General features: G+C 35.3%; 2 protein-coding genes across 9 annotated transcripts in view; one reads left to right on the plus strand and one right to left on the minus strand.

Annotated features, from left to right (window-relative positions):
- Window positions 1-13,772, plus strand: part of RhoGAPp190 (Rho GTPase-activating protein 190) — a 46,075-nt gene extending 32,303 nt beyond the window's left edge. For 5 of the 6 annotated variants that reach the window (XM_089710164.1, XM_089710170.1, XM_089710168.1 and 2 more), the window contains 9 exons: window positions 2,452-2,564; window positions 2,820-2,911; window positions 3,246-3,353; window positions 3,577-3,651; window positions 4,343-4,478; window positions 5,129-5,260; window positions 5,995-6,133; window positions 6,844-7,051; window positions 10,139-13,772. In XM_089710164.1, coding sequence (XP_089566290.1) covers window positions 2,452-2,564; window positions 2,820-2,911; window positions 3,246-3,353; window positions 3,577-3,651; window positions 4,343-4,478; window positions 5,129-5,260; window positions 5,995-6,133; window positions 6,844-7,042 — 994 coding nt within the window. In that variant the 3' untranslated portion in view covers window positions 7,043-7,051; window positions 10,139-13,772. Of the gene's footprint in view, window positions 1-2,451; window positions 2,565-2,819; window positions 2,912-3,245; window positions 3,354-3,576; window positions 3,652-4,342; window positions 4,479-5,128; window positions 5,261-5,994; window positions 6,134-6,496; window positions 6,797-6,843; window positions 7,052-10,138 lie in introns of those variants that run through there. The other variant, XM_089710169.1, reaches the window with a different exon arrangement.
- Window positions 13,773-14,232: 460 nt separating this feature from the next.
- Window positions 14,233-17,806, minus strand: part of LOC149477650 (uncharacterized) — a 42,588-nt gene continuing 39,014 nt past the window's right edge. For all 3 annotated transcript variants that reach the window (XM_089710251.1, XM_089710252.1, XM_089710253.1), the window contains 2 exons: window positions 15,325-16,524; window positions 14,233-14,774 (listed from right to left, as the gene is read on the minus strand). In XM_089710251.1, the coding sequence (XP_089566377.1) occupies window positions 14,613-14,774; window positions 15,325-16,524 (1,362 nt within the window). In that variant the 3' untranslated portion in view covers window positions 14,233-14,612. The remainder of the gene's footprint in view (window positions 14,775-15,324; window positions 16,525-17,806) is intronic.

A 17,806-nucleotide genomic window follows, 5' to 3' on the forward strand; every position in this document is an offset into this window, starting at 1 on the left:
TTACCTGTCACATTAGCTACAGACGCATCTCCTACAGGATATGGAGCTGTTTTATCACACATTATGCCGGATAAAACTGAACGACCATGTATAGCATTTGCATCAAGATCCTTAACTAAAGCAGAGAGAGGTTACAGTCAGTTAGATAAGGAAGCAGCAGCCCTAGTATGGGGATTAAAGAAAATTTTTCCAATACTGTTACGGCAGGAAGATAATACTCATTGTAGATAATCAACCATTAGCTAGAATTTTACACCCAGAGAAAGTTACACCAGCTACCACAGCCATACGATTAGTACACTATGCAAACTTTTTAGCAGGATTTGACTATGAGATACGATTAAGGAAGACTACAGAACATGCGAATGCCGACTATTTTTCAAGAATACAGTATACAGATACAACTGAAAGGAATGAGACAATGACAGACGATGAAGCGTTCTACCTAAATCAAATTGCAGAAATGCCAGTTTCATTAAAGGAAATAAGAGAAGCTACAGCCACTGACCCTGAGTTACAGAAATTATACATAGATATACAGTCAGGAAGAGAAGATACAGGAAGACTATACGAATATTCACTACAAAACAATTGCATATTTTATGGCATAAGAATTGTAATACCTAAAAAGTTACAACCTCAAATATTAAAAGAACTACATACAGCTCACACCGGTATTGTGAAAATGAAGGCATTAGCCAGAAGCTATGTCTGGTGGAAGAATATAGACATAGATATAGAGAACATGGTAAAGCAGTGTAAAACATGCTGTTTAATGAAAAACAACCCTACTAAAGTACCTATACACATCTGGGAATATCCGAAAGAACCATGGAGTAGAATTCATATTGATTACGCAGGACCATTCATGAATCAATATTTTCTTATTGTAGTAGATGCCTACACAAAATGGTTAGAGGTAATACCTACTACTTCTATCACAGCTACAGCTACTATTAATATTTTAAAGAAAATCTACACTACGTTTGGCTTACCAGTTACCCAAGTATCTGATAATGGAAGACAATTTAGATCAGAGGAAATGTTAAGATTTTTTAAGGAAAATGGAATACAAGCAAAGTTTACAGCACCCTTTCACCCATCTACAAATGGTCAAGCAGAAAGATATGTACAAACGGTTAAAAATAAACTTAAAGCAATGATGAACGAAGAAGGATGTGTACAAGATAAGTTACAAAGATTTTTAATGATGTATAGAAAAACACCTAATAGTTCTACAGGGCAGAGTCCAGGAGAAATGATGTTTAAAAGAATATATAGAACAAGAATAGATTTAGTGAAAAGAAAACAAGAAGTTAGAGAAAGCAACAATGAAGAATTAAAGGTATACAAAGAGTTTAAACCAGGAGATAGAGTACAAATAAGGATGTATGATAGTAACAAATGGAAATTTGGAAGAATATTAGAGAGGAAAGGAAAATTACATTACAAGGTGGAAGTAGATGGAAAGATACATCACAGACATACTGATCAGATAATAAAGACATCATGCTTGAGTGAGAATATTAATACACCAGATACTTACCGACCAACTTACCTGCAAGAGAGTTCACCCACACCAGCTTCACCTGAAAAAGAATGCATACAACCTAGCCCTACAGTAATAACACATACACCAAGAAGATCATCTATACAGCCAGTAGCAAGTCCAGGAAATTACCAACCAGAAAACCTTGTACCAGAAACAATTCCAGATACACATGAACCTACACCATCCAGAATTGAAATCCGTCGTAGTACTAGGATGAGAAAACCTCCCAATAGATTGAACCTTTAAATTTATAACGAGGGAGAGTGTTGGCGACATAATTTGGACATATATAATCTGTGCAACTTACAGAGCCACCTGGCAACACTGTTATTCGGGAAGACATCTTTGATTTACATTTTACACGGCATTCTATACAATCCTTTCTGTTAATTACTATTTTACAATTGTTACATTAATAAAGTACATACGAGAGAATTATTACTTTCTATTATCATACAACCCGACATACATAACACCTACCACGCGTGATTCGATGTATTTCTGTTAAGTTGCATATAGTAAATTATTTTTTGAAAAATAAGGTCATAAAGAAGTTTCACTTCTTACGTGTGTACACTAGTACACGCACACATTTTTTTTTATATAAAGCATTTCGCTTCACCTATCATAGAAAGAAAATGGAAGACGCAATCTTTCGCGTCCTCCATTTTCTTTGTCTCTAGACTTTAGGTAACTGAAGTCTCTTTACAGTTCCAATAGTGGAAATTATCACGCAGCTAGATAGCTTATATTAAAGATTTTGTAACTTGTACAAATATATAACATCGTTCGTTCGTTCGTTCGTTACATATTGTGTTGTAGTGGTGGTAGTGGTGGTAGTGCTCACATATAGTTTCATTTTCATAAGAATGTAATTTTAATGAAGTGTTTTTCTACAGATCGTTGGGCAACTTAGTAGCGGTACAAAGCCCTCGCGTCCCAAAGCTGGGAATGTTTGTGGGTCCGCCGGAACTGCCCACTGGGTATAGGGCCAGGACGCAAGAGGATAAAGGTAGGAATGGTATTTATATTTAATATTTAGTTTTACGTATGTACCTATAGATAGCTACTTACTAAATGATTGTGTCATATTGAGGAAGTATTGGTGGGTTAATGAATTTTAATTATTCAACTTTTTAAAAGAAGAAATAATCTATGCTTCACACAAATAATAAAAAATATGACCATATATGGATGACCAATCCTATTTTTTTACTGTATGTCAAATTTATTTTTATCAATATAGACGGAATGTATTTTCTTATAGCGAGTGAATCAAGTGAGGGTAGTTCTGACGGTGAGACGTCTCGACGCACAAGACCGTTGCCGCCACCACCGCACCATGAACCACCTCACAAGGTAAATAGTTTATGTGTACAGAAAATTACATCCAAAATAGTTGCTGTTTTTGCGTAAAAAGCAATGATAATCTTCATATCAATACCTACACACGTACTCTTTACGTAAGTCATATAACAATTGTTTGAAGTAATAGGTAGAAATGTATTCAATGCCGTACGGAGTCAGTTATATTCCCCGTTTATTTTCGCCTATAAAATCTTTAAATTTCATACTTTTATAATGGTTGTTGATAACGCCTTTAACATTTCTTATCATTTACTAAATTTTTATCAACATATTGGTCCTTCGAGCCGGATCTTCCACAAACATACAAACAAACATTTATTTGCAGATGCTATCGGGTGACTATCCATCATCCGCACAAGACAACTCATCGTCTTCCGCGGCGGACTCGCGTCGACGCCCGCAGGCGTTTAGCAAACACGATCGAAGACATAAGGTGAGATATTTTATTTGAATTTTCATTGTATAAAAAATATGTCAGAATGAAGGGGATTCATTAATACAATCCAAGGTTTCTTTTAGGTATTAGGGTGCGTTTCCACCAATAATGTGCGAGGATGTGTAGCGAGGAATGTGTTTGTAAATAACCAATAGTATCGCTTCAAACAATAAACATTTAAACTAAATGAAGTAAAAAAAAAAAAATGTTTTTTTTTCAGGAATTTAAAAACAAGGACAAGAAGAATTCGTCGCAGCTGCAGAATACTGCGTCGCCGCAAAATTGGGGGCCACAGGTATATTTACAATATATTCTATTTACTGATTTTACTATCATTCGAATTAAAATCGTTTTGTAAATGTGATTCCCTAATCCAATTTGAAAAAATAAATAAATTACTATGTTGTTGTCGATGGCGATAATGATGATGAATAAAGTGGAAATTAACAATGTTCATGTCGACAATGATGATAATTTTACATTGTTCCTGATACAGTATTTTTTCCAAAATATAATATTACATTTGTTTGATGGTATATCTTAATGGTTATACGTGTGCGAATGTGTGTTATCTTCGAATGTAAACTTAATAATATAATTATTTAATTGACTCGTGAGTTTTTGTAAATGCTGAAGCGTCGTACAATGATGGTGAAGATGATGAATAGGATAATTTGTTTAATGAAAATGTCCATGTTAACGACGATGTGCCTGTTGACGATGATGATATCGTTATTAAAGACTATATCCCTAGTATTTTCTAGTGTTTGATTTTACGCGAGAATTATTCATTTAGAAATTAAAGTACATTTAGAACACTTTACAGCGAGCGTGGTCACGGGGAGACCGTGTAAAGTAAAGTGTTCGAAACGTCGGGAAAATAATAAAATGAATAAATCGCGTTTAAAATCCGTTAAAAAGTCTTTAATTTCTAAATGACTATATCCCTGTTGACGGCGATCATGTTAATAATATAGTTGTATCAGGGCGCTCACGGCGTGCCGCTGTTCGTGGAGAAGTGCGTGCAGTTCATCGAGCGCGAGGGGCTCGCGTCCGAGGGGCTGTACCGCGTGCCCGGCAACCGCGCGCACGTCGACATGCTCTTCAACAAGTTCCGCGACGGTCAGTCTACAAACATCTCGAAATGTTTTCGTTACAGACCATATATACAACTCTCCGACGTCATTCATCGGGATTCAAAAATAGAAAGCATACCTAATGGTCAAAGAGCCCGTGGGAGATCGTTCTTCACCGATCTGATAACCAGATGAGACGTATTTTTATTAAAATATGTTTTTTATAAACAAATATGCCTTTTTAGCTTTATAACATATTGTCTGTTTCTTTTTTTACATGTATTTACTTGGTGCTGAATAAAGTGTATTTATTTATTTATTAGGCCTATAATTGCTTGCTTATCGAAAAGTGGTCTTGGCTATTTTTAATTAAATTAACTTTTTAGATTTTTTTTCATCACCTTCTTACTTTTGATAACCAAATGAAATTTATTTGACTGATAGTTTTTGATACACAGAATATTTCGATAGGCAATATCGAAATTATAGGCATAGCATAGGAAAATTATAGGCATATTTGTTTATAAAAAATATTTAATAAAAAAATACGTCTCATCTGGTTATCAGATCAGTGAAGGATGATCTCCCACGGGCTCTCCTACAATAAGTGTCAATTATTTCATTTCAATTTGTTAATTAAGACTTCCCTAATTTGAATTTGTTTCGTCGTATATTTACGTGTATCTTTATTTTCAGATCCCAACGTAGATCTAGACGCGCTAGATATTCCAGTGAATGCCGTGGCGACGGCGCTCAAGGATTTCTTCTCGAAGAAATTGCCGCCTCTATTGGACGAGGCCAGTATGGCGCAACTTGAAGATATAGCTGGTAAGTTTTATGTCAATTAAAATGATGCAAAAATATTTTGAATAGTCTTGTCAATTTAGACTGAAAATAGAGGTTAGGTAACGATCATTTGCATTTAGTTAAAAATTGGTAGGATTGGGTGATGAGCAAATAAGGCATTATTAGAGTGCTCTGGCTTGGAAATCTGCAGGCTTCTCTATTACCTCTTAGGTCAGTGATCTTGCGAAGTTAATACAGCTCTTGGGAAAAAAAAATATGTTTATTTGCCAAAAGAAGGTTATTAAAATAAGTAAAGATTACGGCAGCGGACCCCGCACTAGGCACATCCTGTCTCGCGGGGCCATAAAACGATTATACAATGATAATGGAGGTTCACCTAGGGTCCAACACGTTTAATACAATGCAACTTTGGACATCACTGTGGTATGATCACTTAAAATAAGGTACATATACATTGGGGGAATTTCGAATGAGGGGTAATTTCAGAAAATTGTGAATACCACTTTAGAGCATCGCTTTATCATAAGTATCGTGAAGGAAGGGCATGAAGATATATAGGATTTGATATTATTAGCATACAATATATTTGATTAATGTATCGATAGTTACGTATTAATTTAACATAATATACGTATTTACCCTGTGGCCGGAATTACCCCAATGCGCCTTACAGGAAATTGGTCAATAATCACTCTAGAGAAGACTATTTCATTACTTTGGAAATAAGAAAATAGAGTGATTTATGTTTGTTTTAGCGATGCGCGGTTGCATAGCGGGTGGAGTGGAGCTCAAAGACCGAAGCTGGCGGCTGCTGGCCCTGCGCGCGCTGCTCAACTCGGCGCTAACCGCACCCGCGCGGGCCACGCTAGACTACCTGCTGCATCACTTCGCCAGGTACACCCCTTTTTTTAGGGATCCGTACCCAAAGGGTAAAACGGGACCCTATTCAGTAATAGGGTCCCGTTTAGGGTCAACGAGCAAGAGTCTCAGTAGACTTCGTCGTCTATCTGTCTGTCTGTCTCCAGGCTGTATCTCAAAAACCGTGATAGCTAGAAAGCTGAAATTTGAAATTTTTCAGGATATTTTATGTGTTTATCTTATCCAGGGTCACGGACAACTCCAAACTGAACTCGATAAACAGCAAGAACCGTGCGATATGCTAGATATTTTTACTTTTAACTTTACAGTATGCCTAATCCTGACCTCTTTAATATGAAATTTCTGACGAACGTTTTGTCACATATTTCCTTTATCCAGGGTCGCGGACAACTCCAAACTGAACTCGATAAACAACAAGAACCTTCCTATACAATGCCCAATGTTTCTTCTAAAGTTATCATCCCATCCATCCATCTTTTGTCAGGATAACACATATTTTATAATATACTAGCTGCTCCGCGCGGTTTCACCCCCGTAGCTCCACTCCTGTTGGCCGTAGCGTGATGTTATATAGCCTATAACCTTCCTCGATAAATGGGCTATCTAACACCGAAAGAATTTTTCAAATCGGACCAGTAGTTCCCGAGATTAGCGCGTTCAAATAAACAAACAAACAAACTCTTCAGCTTTATAATATTATTTTATAATATATTTCTTTTATCCAGGGTCGCGGACAATTCCAAACTGAACTCAATGGACAGCAAGAACTTAGCCATCTGCTGGTGGCCGACCCTCTTGCCGGTGCAGTTCTCGGACATGGGCCGGTTCGAGATGACCCGTCCGTATCTGGAGGACATCGTGCAGACGATGATCGACCAGCATCCGTTCCTGTTCCGCGGCCAGGAGGCGTTCGTCATGGTGTGAGGAACGTGTGTGAGTAAGCTTTTATTATATTTTATACTATACAGGGTGCCCCACTATTAGTATACTAAGCGCGAAGGGACTTGTAGTTTTGCATACACTGATCACGTAAAAAATACTTAAACAACAAAATTACGTCAAAATTTTTTTGCTTAAGGCAATTACACGGTTCAACGACCTTAATGATTCTGTCACTACATTTGAATTTGTTTTTTTAACCGCCCTCTATAAATATACATCGTTGTTGAAGTAAAAGTGACCAAAGATTATGGAATTGTATACTGTATCGTATTGTATCGTAATGTGTTAGTTGGTTTCTACCTAATTTATGTTTTCTCTGAGAGGCAGTAACATATTACATTTATGAATAGTAAATATTGTGTAATGTAGGAAGACTCATCTTTCAACATTAACCGTTATAAGCAAAGTCTCTACTACATGACCCATTCTGGAGACCTTAAGATGACTAAGCAAGTAATTATAAGTTCTAGAGTGGGGAACAGTTAAGAAAACACCGATTTAGAAATTAATTTTATTCAACACGGTCTCTACTATATTCTGGAGACCTGATGATGGCTAGGGTGGAGAACATCTCACCTACAGAGATATAAAAGATGGAGTACATTATTTGACGTAATTCTATAGAACGGCCTCTACCATGTCATGGTGTATCGAATGGTAATGGTGACCAGGCAAATGTATTTAGCGTTCTCTGTATATCTCTTCATACCTAGTAGGAATATATGCATGCAACCTACACACACCGAAAAAAATAGGGGAACGGACAAGAAATCACGTTTTTTTCGACTTGTTATGTATTTTGTAGTTAGTTCGGGGTTAATTTTTGAAAAACTCGCATAGTTCCCATTCCCGTGGAATTTCCGGGATAAAACTTATCCTATATTACTCGTGGATAATGTAGCTTTTGAATGGTGAACGGAATTTTTAAAATCGGTCCAGTAGTTTATGAGCCTATTCATTACAATCAAACAAACAAACAAAGTTTTCCACTTTATAATATTAGTGTAGAAGAAATCATCGGTTCACCCAGTTAAAAGTGCGGAGGTAACGGAACCAACAAAAAATTCAGTTGAATTGAGAATTTCGTCCTATAATGGCGTCGGCTAAAAATGTTGCTATACGTTTATGTCAGTTTTGACTTTCCTACGATTTTATACAATAATATAAAATTAAATGATTTTATACAATATTAAAAAAAATTGCTGATTTTCGGCGGTATGGCGACCATTTGGAACTGTCTGAAAAGTATGGCATGGCGATTTTCGTACATGGCTACTGGACTATGATTACCTGTGCAAAAATTAGCCTGGTACAAATGGTTGAATTTTTTTTTTTTTAAATCAACGCATTCACGTCGGTATTGTGGGCTGTAAATTACACCGGAAAAGTATGGCATGACACTACCGCCTACTTCTTTTTTATGGGCTATCGGTAAATCCTAAAATTTTTGTGTTACAAATCGTTTGCCTTCCGTAATTTATCCGACGAGTTCGACGAGCCCACGCGACTAGTCTGCCGGTACCACTGTTCTGACCATGATTTTTCTTTTTGTCATTGCGTACTAAGACCACTGTAGAACCGTCATCCGGTTACAAATGACCCAAAATTTTGTGTCAGTATCTCCCGGCTTTGGATTGTTTTGGACCCTTAAAATATACGATAGAACAGCAATTAATCTTTTTTAAAAAATATTCAAGGCACAGGGAAAATCTGGTTACTGTTTTATAGGTAGGTATGTGTTTTCCGATAATATTTTACTGTCAAAAATTATCAACACTGGATATTATTCAATGACGCCTTTCAAAAACAAAACTAATTTACAAACAGATTTTTATATCTTTACATACCTATTTTTAACTTTCATTTCATGAACTGCTCATGTAAATACCTATAACAATCTGGTTTAATTTAACAAAACATTCAATTCGGTGAATTTTAGCGTTATTTTGCAAAAAAAACCGCACGTACAGTCCCCCGTCCGAGTCGAACTGACACCGTCAAATTTCGTCGAAAATATGCAATAGAGGTGAGGTTTTATGTGGGTTTTATTATAAATTCGAGTTTTTTCTTGATAATTTAACGATAATAATGAAAATTGAAAAAACAATCAATACAAATTGTTACAAATATCATAACATATTTTTTGGTATAAATTTCATGTATAAATATGTAGCCGTTTTCCTAACAAAATGCGTTTTATGTTCAAAAAGGGGTTGATTTGTATGTATTTTTTTTATGTTTAGGCCGTTCTAAACTGAAAAGTAAACAATACACTTTGTTAATTATATCCTTGAGTATCACATATATTTTTTTTAAGACAATCGTACCAACAGTTTCCTCAACAAAATTCAATATGTATAAGGTGTTTTCCGGTTTTGACCATAGTAATCCCCTTAATTTTTCCTGAAAATTCATGTTTTCTTCTCTAGCTTCGCGCAGCCGGCATATACCGCTTCTCTAATGTGATCATTTTGTCTATGAAAACATAATCTTAAACGATAGCTCACGTGCGGGTGGCAAAGTTGGGCGGGTTGCTTGTTATGGGTGTACATATAGAGTTTTAACAATAATTCATCTATTTGAAAAAAAATGCGTCTGGAATTTTATAAGTATTTTTTACGTACTCAGCGTATGCAAAACTATAACCTCCTTTGAGCTTAGTATACTAATAGTAGTGTGGGACAGTGGGACACCCTGTAAAGTGCGATGTTTTGTGTACAGGGTGGATTGTAATTCCACTTGTATATTGTGTCCGTTTGCCTCATATAAACCTAAGATAAATTTTGTTTTAATTTCAGTGATGGCAATAATTAATGTCTATTCTTACTTTGAAGAAGAAAAAATAACTTTCTTTCACTTGAAGGGAAATTATTGGTGTTGATTGAAATTTTATTAAAAAATGACATCCATTTTATTTCAATAAAATTTGCTTACCACAGCCAAAACGGAATCCGACTAAAATTATTAAATTTAAGCTCAATCTTTATCTTATTGAATCGATCGTTTGGGTAAATTTACGTTTTCAACTTCACCATATTTTGTTGAAAGAAAATAAATAAAATAAGAAAAATATTTCAGGAACCCACAATGCAGGTTGCATTTGTGATGGACGACGTGTGACGTCACCCAGCAGTGACGTGACGTGACGTGGCGTGACGCAACGTGACGCGTGTCGTCGCGGCATCACACGCGACACAGTGCGGTGGGCGGTGTCGAGGACGTTCGTGGGTTCGATTCCGGATGGACTTGTTTTGTAATCGTTCCAGCTATTGTTATACGTAGTTATATTTGTGTACGCGATGAAATTATTTTTTACAAGTGTTGTTCATATCATGACGTCGCGGTGGGACTGTTATACTGTAATAAACGATAAAATGAACGTTATTTTTAACGTTCCAAACGAGTAGCAGTTACGTTATTTTTTAACGTGAATAGCGCAATGTTTTAACGGTATTTTTCACTGTATAATAGTTGTACGGTGATCCCGCTTTGGTATAACGTAGCGTATGGCTTGTCGATGTTCTGCGCTTTTTTATCGAAAGTTTTATATTAGGGATGGGACTCGGAGCAGTATTTTATCGATCGAGATGGTATTCGTATTAAGTATTGCACAAATATTATGTATTTAATGGGAGTTTTTGTATTATCGATATTTATTCGTGTAATCGACGTGACATCACTTAAGCACATTCCGTTCAGTCGAGAGTAATTAAATAAGTATATGATATTAATGTAATAACGTATTAGCGTATATCCACGTGATGGTCTGATATTTTTTGCTTTTTTAAATTACTTTTTTTTTGTATATTTCATTTTTTTTAATCGTTAGCTACATACTGCTAAGCGTAATTTATTTATATTAAGCTTTGTTTTTAGCCTGATTCTCGTTTATAGTATAGGATTTTAATTATTTACGAACAAAAATGTTGCCATGCATAAAAAGGGGAGTGTCTTGCCCTATGTTAAAGTATAAATTATGGTTCCTTAAAAATTTTGCCAATAAAATAATTCTTATTTATGAAATAATACGAACACGCTTGCCCTTATAAAATTTACATTTATAGGTGGGCAGTTACATTATTGGTGAATCTATTATTATATATTTTAAAATTTATTTGCCGTGTGTTAAAAATTGGCAGCTTATGTAAATATTTATATTATTATAGTTTAATTAAAATACGATTTGCATCACAATTATATTATTTTATTAGAAGCTATTTTATGGCCAAAGAAAGAAATGGTTTGATTGTTTTTATTTCGACTTCATGTTTTAAAACGGGAATAAATAGCACTATCTATTGTGTTAAGGATTCGAAATTATGAAGATCATCTTTATATAACACGTTAATAATAAAAATATAATAACAAGGTATTTTCAAAACATTTGACAACATGAAAATTAAAAAAAAAATATTTATGGGTAACGTATTTCAAAAGGGATAAAGAAGGAAATCGAGTGTGCTTAATAATTCAAAAGTGATATTAAAGAAAGAATTGGAATGTGGCTGTTTATTCCCGATGTCATCGATATAATTTATGGTACGAATAATATAAGTATCATTAAAAATGAAAAGTAAAGGTTAATGGTTAATGGGTTATTGCAGTTGCAAGTTGCATTTTGATATCCAGCCATATATGGTCTTACGTGTAAAGGGATACCAACGTATCTTAATGTATATAAATCTCGTATCACAATGTTTGTCCTCAATGGACTCCTAAACCACTTAACCGATTATAATAAAATTCGCACACCATGTGCAGTTCGATCCAACTTGAGAGATAGGATAGTTTAAACATGTAGGTACCACGGGCGAAGCCGGGGCGGACCACTAGTAGATTTATATGGTCCTGAACATTCCAAAACCAATAGTATAAGTACCAGCAATATACAAAATAGATCTTATTTTCATAACATTTAAATTCATTTTCGCATACACCCATAATGGTCTGGTAGTTTTTTATTCGTACCTACAAATTATATCGATTATATTCGATTGTTTACATTTTAAATGCATTTGATGGTAAAAGTTATTTATGCACATATAAACATTTTCGGTTTTTGTAAATGGCCTAATATTAAGTATTTTTATAGACTGATGATTTTTTTTGTCTCATTTAGTTTTTTATAATTTCAAAGAGATTATGTTAGTGGGTTTATGCTATTAGTTTTAAAATTATGTGGCTACTAACACAAAATGGCTTAGTTTTATTAAAAAAAGGCATTTTTGATGTCTTAAGATCAACTTCAAGTAATATTTTTAACATGTAGTACTTCGGACCTCATTGCGTTTATAATTCGTAATGTAAGACAATGCATGCAATTTTGTGTTGATAGCAATGTAATTTTTCTCATAGAAATACCCGTATGACGTTGTAGGTCACTCAATTTTATCACAGTTGAGATTTCCTCGCTTTGAATACCAAAATATAGACTCACAGAATATGCCTGAAATTCCATAAGTTTTAACTAGGCTAGACTTTTAAGTCCTTACATAAATAATAAATAGGTTTAAGTACAGTGATCTACAACGTCATACACGTGTTTCTGTGAGGCAAAAGATAATTTTATTTTTATATTGTTTTTAACGAATTTGCATGTGCAATCGAATTAAATGTTCTTTTTTATGTTTTCAAAGTATATTTGTGTAGCTGGATTATAACGCTTTTTATTTTTTTACATAATATTATAATCTTTAAACAAATCTATGTAACTATCAATAAGATATATTTAATATAGATATCACCATTAAGCTTAGTTAAGTGGTAATCGTGTAAGTTTTTAATAATTATTCATAATATATTATCGGTCCTTGTCGCACGTCCGGTTTGTGTGCGTGTGCGAGAGGGACGCATATATCATGTCCAATTGGGGAACGAAACGAGGGAATTTTTTATATTTTACTATGAATCGAAAAAGACATAGAGCCTACTATCGTTTCAAGTTTATTTTCTTAAGATTTTCGCTTATCTATGGATCTCGGAAACAATTTCAAATAACCCTTCTCGTGAAAAGCGTCCTATATAAATATTCGATGTAAATATTGTACATTCATTGATTTTTTTGCGTAATTTATTTATTATTTTGTTCGAAAGAGCCATATTTTTGTTACTCGATGCAATATTATTTTTTGTAATTTATTTTGTATGTGAGCACATGGCTTTATAAATGTGCCATTTGAAGTGTTTGGTGATTCCTATGTTTTATTTACGGCCAAAATTCTTTGTAGGTTTTCCAATGTTCTATAGTAGAATCGATGTACGCTTGTCCGATACAGCATACTGGCTACTTTTAAAAAACCTTGTTTATGTAATACCAATTACCTATAATTCTTCCAAATACATACGTTATTCTGTAGAACTAAATAGTTCTCGTTGTTTTATCCTACTAGAAACCTAATAAATGATTTTTATTATTTTACGTTGTGAATAAATTCTCCAAAATATTTTTATGTTAATGCCCATTTTCAAAACTTCTGTTTAGGTTATCTGTCAGTTAAAATGACATATAAGTTGATAAAAATTAAGCGTCAAAAAATTGTGAAAACAGTCCTTTATCTTTATTTAGTTTTTAAATGCATATAAATTTGAATTTAAAAGTGGCCAGTGTTTGTTGTCCCGGGAAATGAATTTTGCTATGTGCGTTTCAATTAACTGTGAACACAGTTCAAGAGAATGTGTCATATTTTATAATAAATAACCATCTATGTAATAATACCTGTCTTTTTATTTACCCTTCCTTTATGATCTACTCGTATCTTTCATGTGAAGATGTTAAACATTCAGAGGTTTTTGTGAATTTATAATTTTTATACAGACGTAACTACATTCGTATAATGATAATTTTTTCGATCGTAATTGAAAACAGTGCAAACAAGATTCGCATTCAGTAATACAAAGTATAATATTATCTGTAGTGATACAAAGCTCACCAAAACGTGACAAAACTCCACCCATGGTACATGCGAATAAGGTTGAATATATTTTGGCCTATACTGCTCAGCTTATGATATAAAAGGTTTATTTCTGAATGATTGCTATGAATATTTATATGTAGGTCGCATATTTATTTATTTTTATGCTTTATTGTACATACATACCAGGGCAAACAAACTTAGACTATAAATAATATTGTTTGAATATGATAAAGGATTTCAAATAAAAAACATTCATAATTGAAATAATTTATTCAAATTCTCCATTTTCACTTCAAATTATGCGTTTAACACACGAATCACAGAACAATACACTATATACAGAGCTATCAATAAATAAACTATTCAGACGCAACATTTCTATAAGAAATCATTCGATCGAAAGCAGGAAAAGAACTACCGTACGTCGCTCTACAGCTCGCTGAATCTATAAAGATCTATTTTACTACTAAATGCACCACAATCGTAACCGATTACGTCTCGACCCCGTTCCGGTATCGTATCGGAAACTCAAAGGATTCTCCGTAGATTCCGCTAAGAGTCGCAGATGGTTCCACGGTGGGAGCTCAGGAATGAGAGGAGATTCCGTCAGAGAAGCACTTGGAGTAGTTCCGCGGCGGTCACACGCAGCCGGCGCCCCAGCAGCCGCACCACGGGATGGAGTCCGACTGCGGCACGGCCGACAGCTTGCGCGACTTGTGCGTGCACGCCGAGCCCAGGGAGTTCATCGACGAGCACATGCTGTTCGTCCGCTCGTGCTCCGAGTGTGAGGTCGTTATTTCCTGTGAACGTTCAATTAAATTAAACAATATATAAGCATATAAAGAGTATCTTCTACTAGCACGACAACTAATACTACGATACGTTTGAAGTGCAAATAGCGTTGTACTAAGGATCCACCGGCTTACATGGTGATTGTCTATAGAACACACGTCTAAATAACCTAGCAGGGCAATCACACGCGAATGCTTGCCCCGGGAAACGTGAAGGAGGGAGGGGAAGGTGGTAACAATAAAAGATTTGTACGTAAAAAGCAGGTATAATAAATAAATACATATACTACTATTACAATACAATAATATACTCACAGGGAAGGTTAGCGTGTGACTGCCCTGATAGGCCAAGCGGCTATCTAAAGAATTCCTGAAAAATTGTGACGTTGCATATTTTAAAGGGATAATTTTGAAAATTAACAATCGAACACTCACACCACGATTCTTTATTGACGTGATTAATTATTTTCTACGAATTTCAGTTTTTCAGGAATTCCCAGAAATTTGTGGGTTAGCCGTTCAGCCTATAAGGCGAGTCTCTACATAGTCCAATATATACCTGATAGCTGTCCCGCTTGTACCGCGGACACGAGCTCGACGACGACATGGTGTTCCTCGGTCGGTGTCTTGTGCAATGCTTGTGCTTCTGTTCGTGCTCCTCTATCAGTCTCTCATTGTCACTCTCCACTTGTACTGGGCCGCCATTTTTCGTCCCATTCTTAACCTCCTTTTTCTTCTCTTTTCTCTTTCTCTCCCTCTTTTTAAATGTTAGTGAAAATCGCTTCCGCTTCTTTGCTTTCGGCGATTCAGGCCGCGGCTGTACAGTCGACTTTTCTCTCTCTGAACGACTCGTGTCATCGTCTGGCGGTTGTGCTTGTGATTCTGAATCAGTTTTCTGGGTCACTTCAGTGCGTGAAGAGGAATCTGCCTCCGTCGTTTTGTATGCAACCTCTTTTTCTAAATTAGCTAATTCCATTCTACGTAATCTCTTTGGTAGTTTGTTTACAGTTGCATAAATCGGTTCCTCATTTTCCCCAACAGGTGCTGATCGCGATCGAAAGAAGAAATCAAACTTTTTTGGCTTGACTGGTATTCGTCTTTCAACAAAGACGACCGTGCTAGCCACTTCCGTGGTTGTTGTTTGTATTTCATCACTAGATTTCGGACTGGGAGTGCTCGGTATTGGTGTCGTTCTTGGATAGTCGTATGTTAACTCGATATTCTTCTCTGTGACATAACATTTTGGTTGTTCCTGACAGGGTTCCTGTTTGGCACTTTCATCTCGATTTTGGCAGCAGCAATGGTTTTGTAGAATCTTTTGGGTATTGCACATGAATACTGAATTCTGTTGGATGTATGTTGTGTGTATTGTGGTTTGGGAATGTGTAACGTCTCCTGCTAATTCTTGTAAATTATCAGCAGTAGGGAAGCGCGGAGCTTGATAAGGAGCCATTACGAAACCAGGTGGCGGAGGTCCCGCGATATGGCACGGGTGTGCCGTCACCGATTGGAAGAAGCTCGGCATATTGGGCGCGTCGTGCACTAATACATCAACAGTCCGCTCGTTTTCATTGTCTTCTGTATTTGGCTGTATTTGCACATTGTTTTGGGATTGCGTGGGTTGTTTCGTCACCGGTTCCTTGTCATCTTTTTGGCTCGTTCTCTCCTCTATGCTCGATTGTTTCTTATCTTTATCGTCGAATTTGCGTTTCGTTTCTTTCTGGCATTCTTCACATATACAGGGAGTTGCGCTGCCGCTCTGAAACGGTGAACGAAATATATCAATTCGTGAAAGCATAAAGATGAATATTGTTGCAAGAAGCTGTTTACAATTTAGTGCACATAAACAGTGGGAATATTACGGCTTTTCGTTTGTGGTATGCGGAATTTAAAACGAGATGTTTATTTCGAATAGGCACGTGAAATATGTGCATACTATATATTTTTATAGATCGGTGCTAGTTTGAAGTACCTACCAATATTAGAAAACACACTGAATTAGATGGTCATAAAATTCATGCAGTGCTGTTAGTTTAAAGACCGGTAAATGTTTTACTTTGTGAGTATGAGAACACTAGAAAACATCTCATTTTATGAAATCTATATACTGTTCTATAGGTACTAATTTTCCTTCGTTTATTTTATATAAGTTTTAAAAATTAAAATAGTCTTCCTTTTGAGATAGTTCATAGAATAATACATTTTCGCGCCACTGATTTGAAAGTACCGTCGTACTTTTACGTTAAGTATACCCGTTACTTTGAAAGCGTGTACATAACCAGCGATTTCGTCCAGCTGTTCCATGGCTTTCAGAAATAAAAGGTGAACTCACCTCGTGTTTGTCACGTCGGCAGTATATTATGATTTTGAGGACAAGCCATGCGTCACATTTCCGAAAGCAATCGGTGTGAATATTAAACAGACGCAAATTGATTCTGTAGATTTGTTAAACATTTATTTAACTATTTTATTAAATAAGTATACAGTTTAAAATTAAAACTATATGTGATGAAACTAACAGGTATGCCGTAATTTGTATTGGATACAACTTATTTATCATGAAATAGAATTACAAAGACTACCTAATTAAAATGAGCTTTATAAATAATTACAGTCCATGCACATTACGACGTATAATTATTGAATCATTCTGTATCAAATAATTCAGTCAAGTATGACTGAATTATTATGTGAAATATAATAAAAAACACATAAATATAAAAAACATACAATATTAACTATACTAAACACGCACTACACCACATCACACTTCATGCAAAAAACAATAGAATGTAAGAAACAAACCACCATAATTTTCTAACAAACATTGGAACCGTCCGTCCGTCACACCGAACCAACACCACACAACTGAGTTTATTTATAAATCCATCATTAGGTACAATATTCTTATAACTCATGCCCGACCTTGACTCATTTCTATACCAAAATCTTTTGACTGTGCTCTTATCAAATTAGAGTTCAAATTCAATTCGCTAAACATTGCGTACGAGGCAATTAGCAGAAATCTTGAAATTTCTCGT

Source organism: Colias philodice, chromosome 24 (genome assembly GCF_061535455.1).
Source record: "Colias philodice isolate Cphi_HAF_F1 chromosome 24, ilColPhil1 Martin Lab GWU primary, whole genome shotgun sequence".
NCBI lineage: Eukaryota > Metazoa > Arthropoda > Insecta > Lepidoptera > Pieridae > Colias > Colias philodice.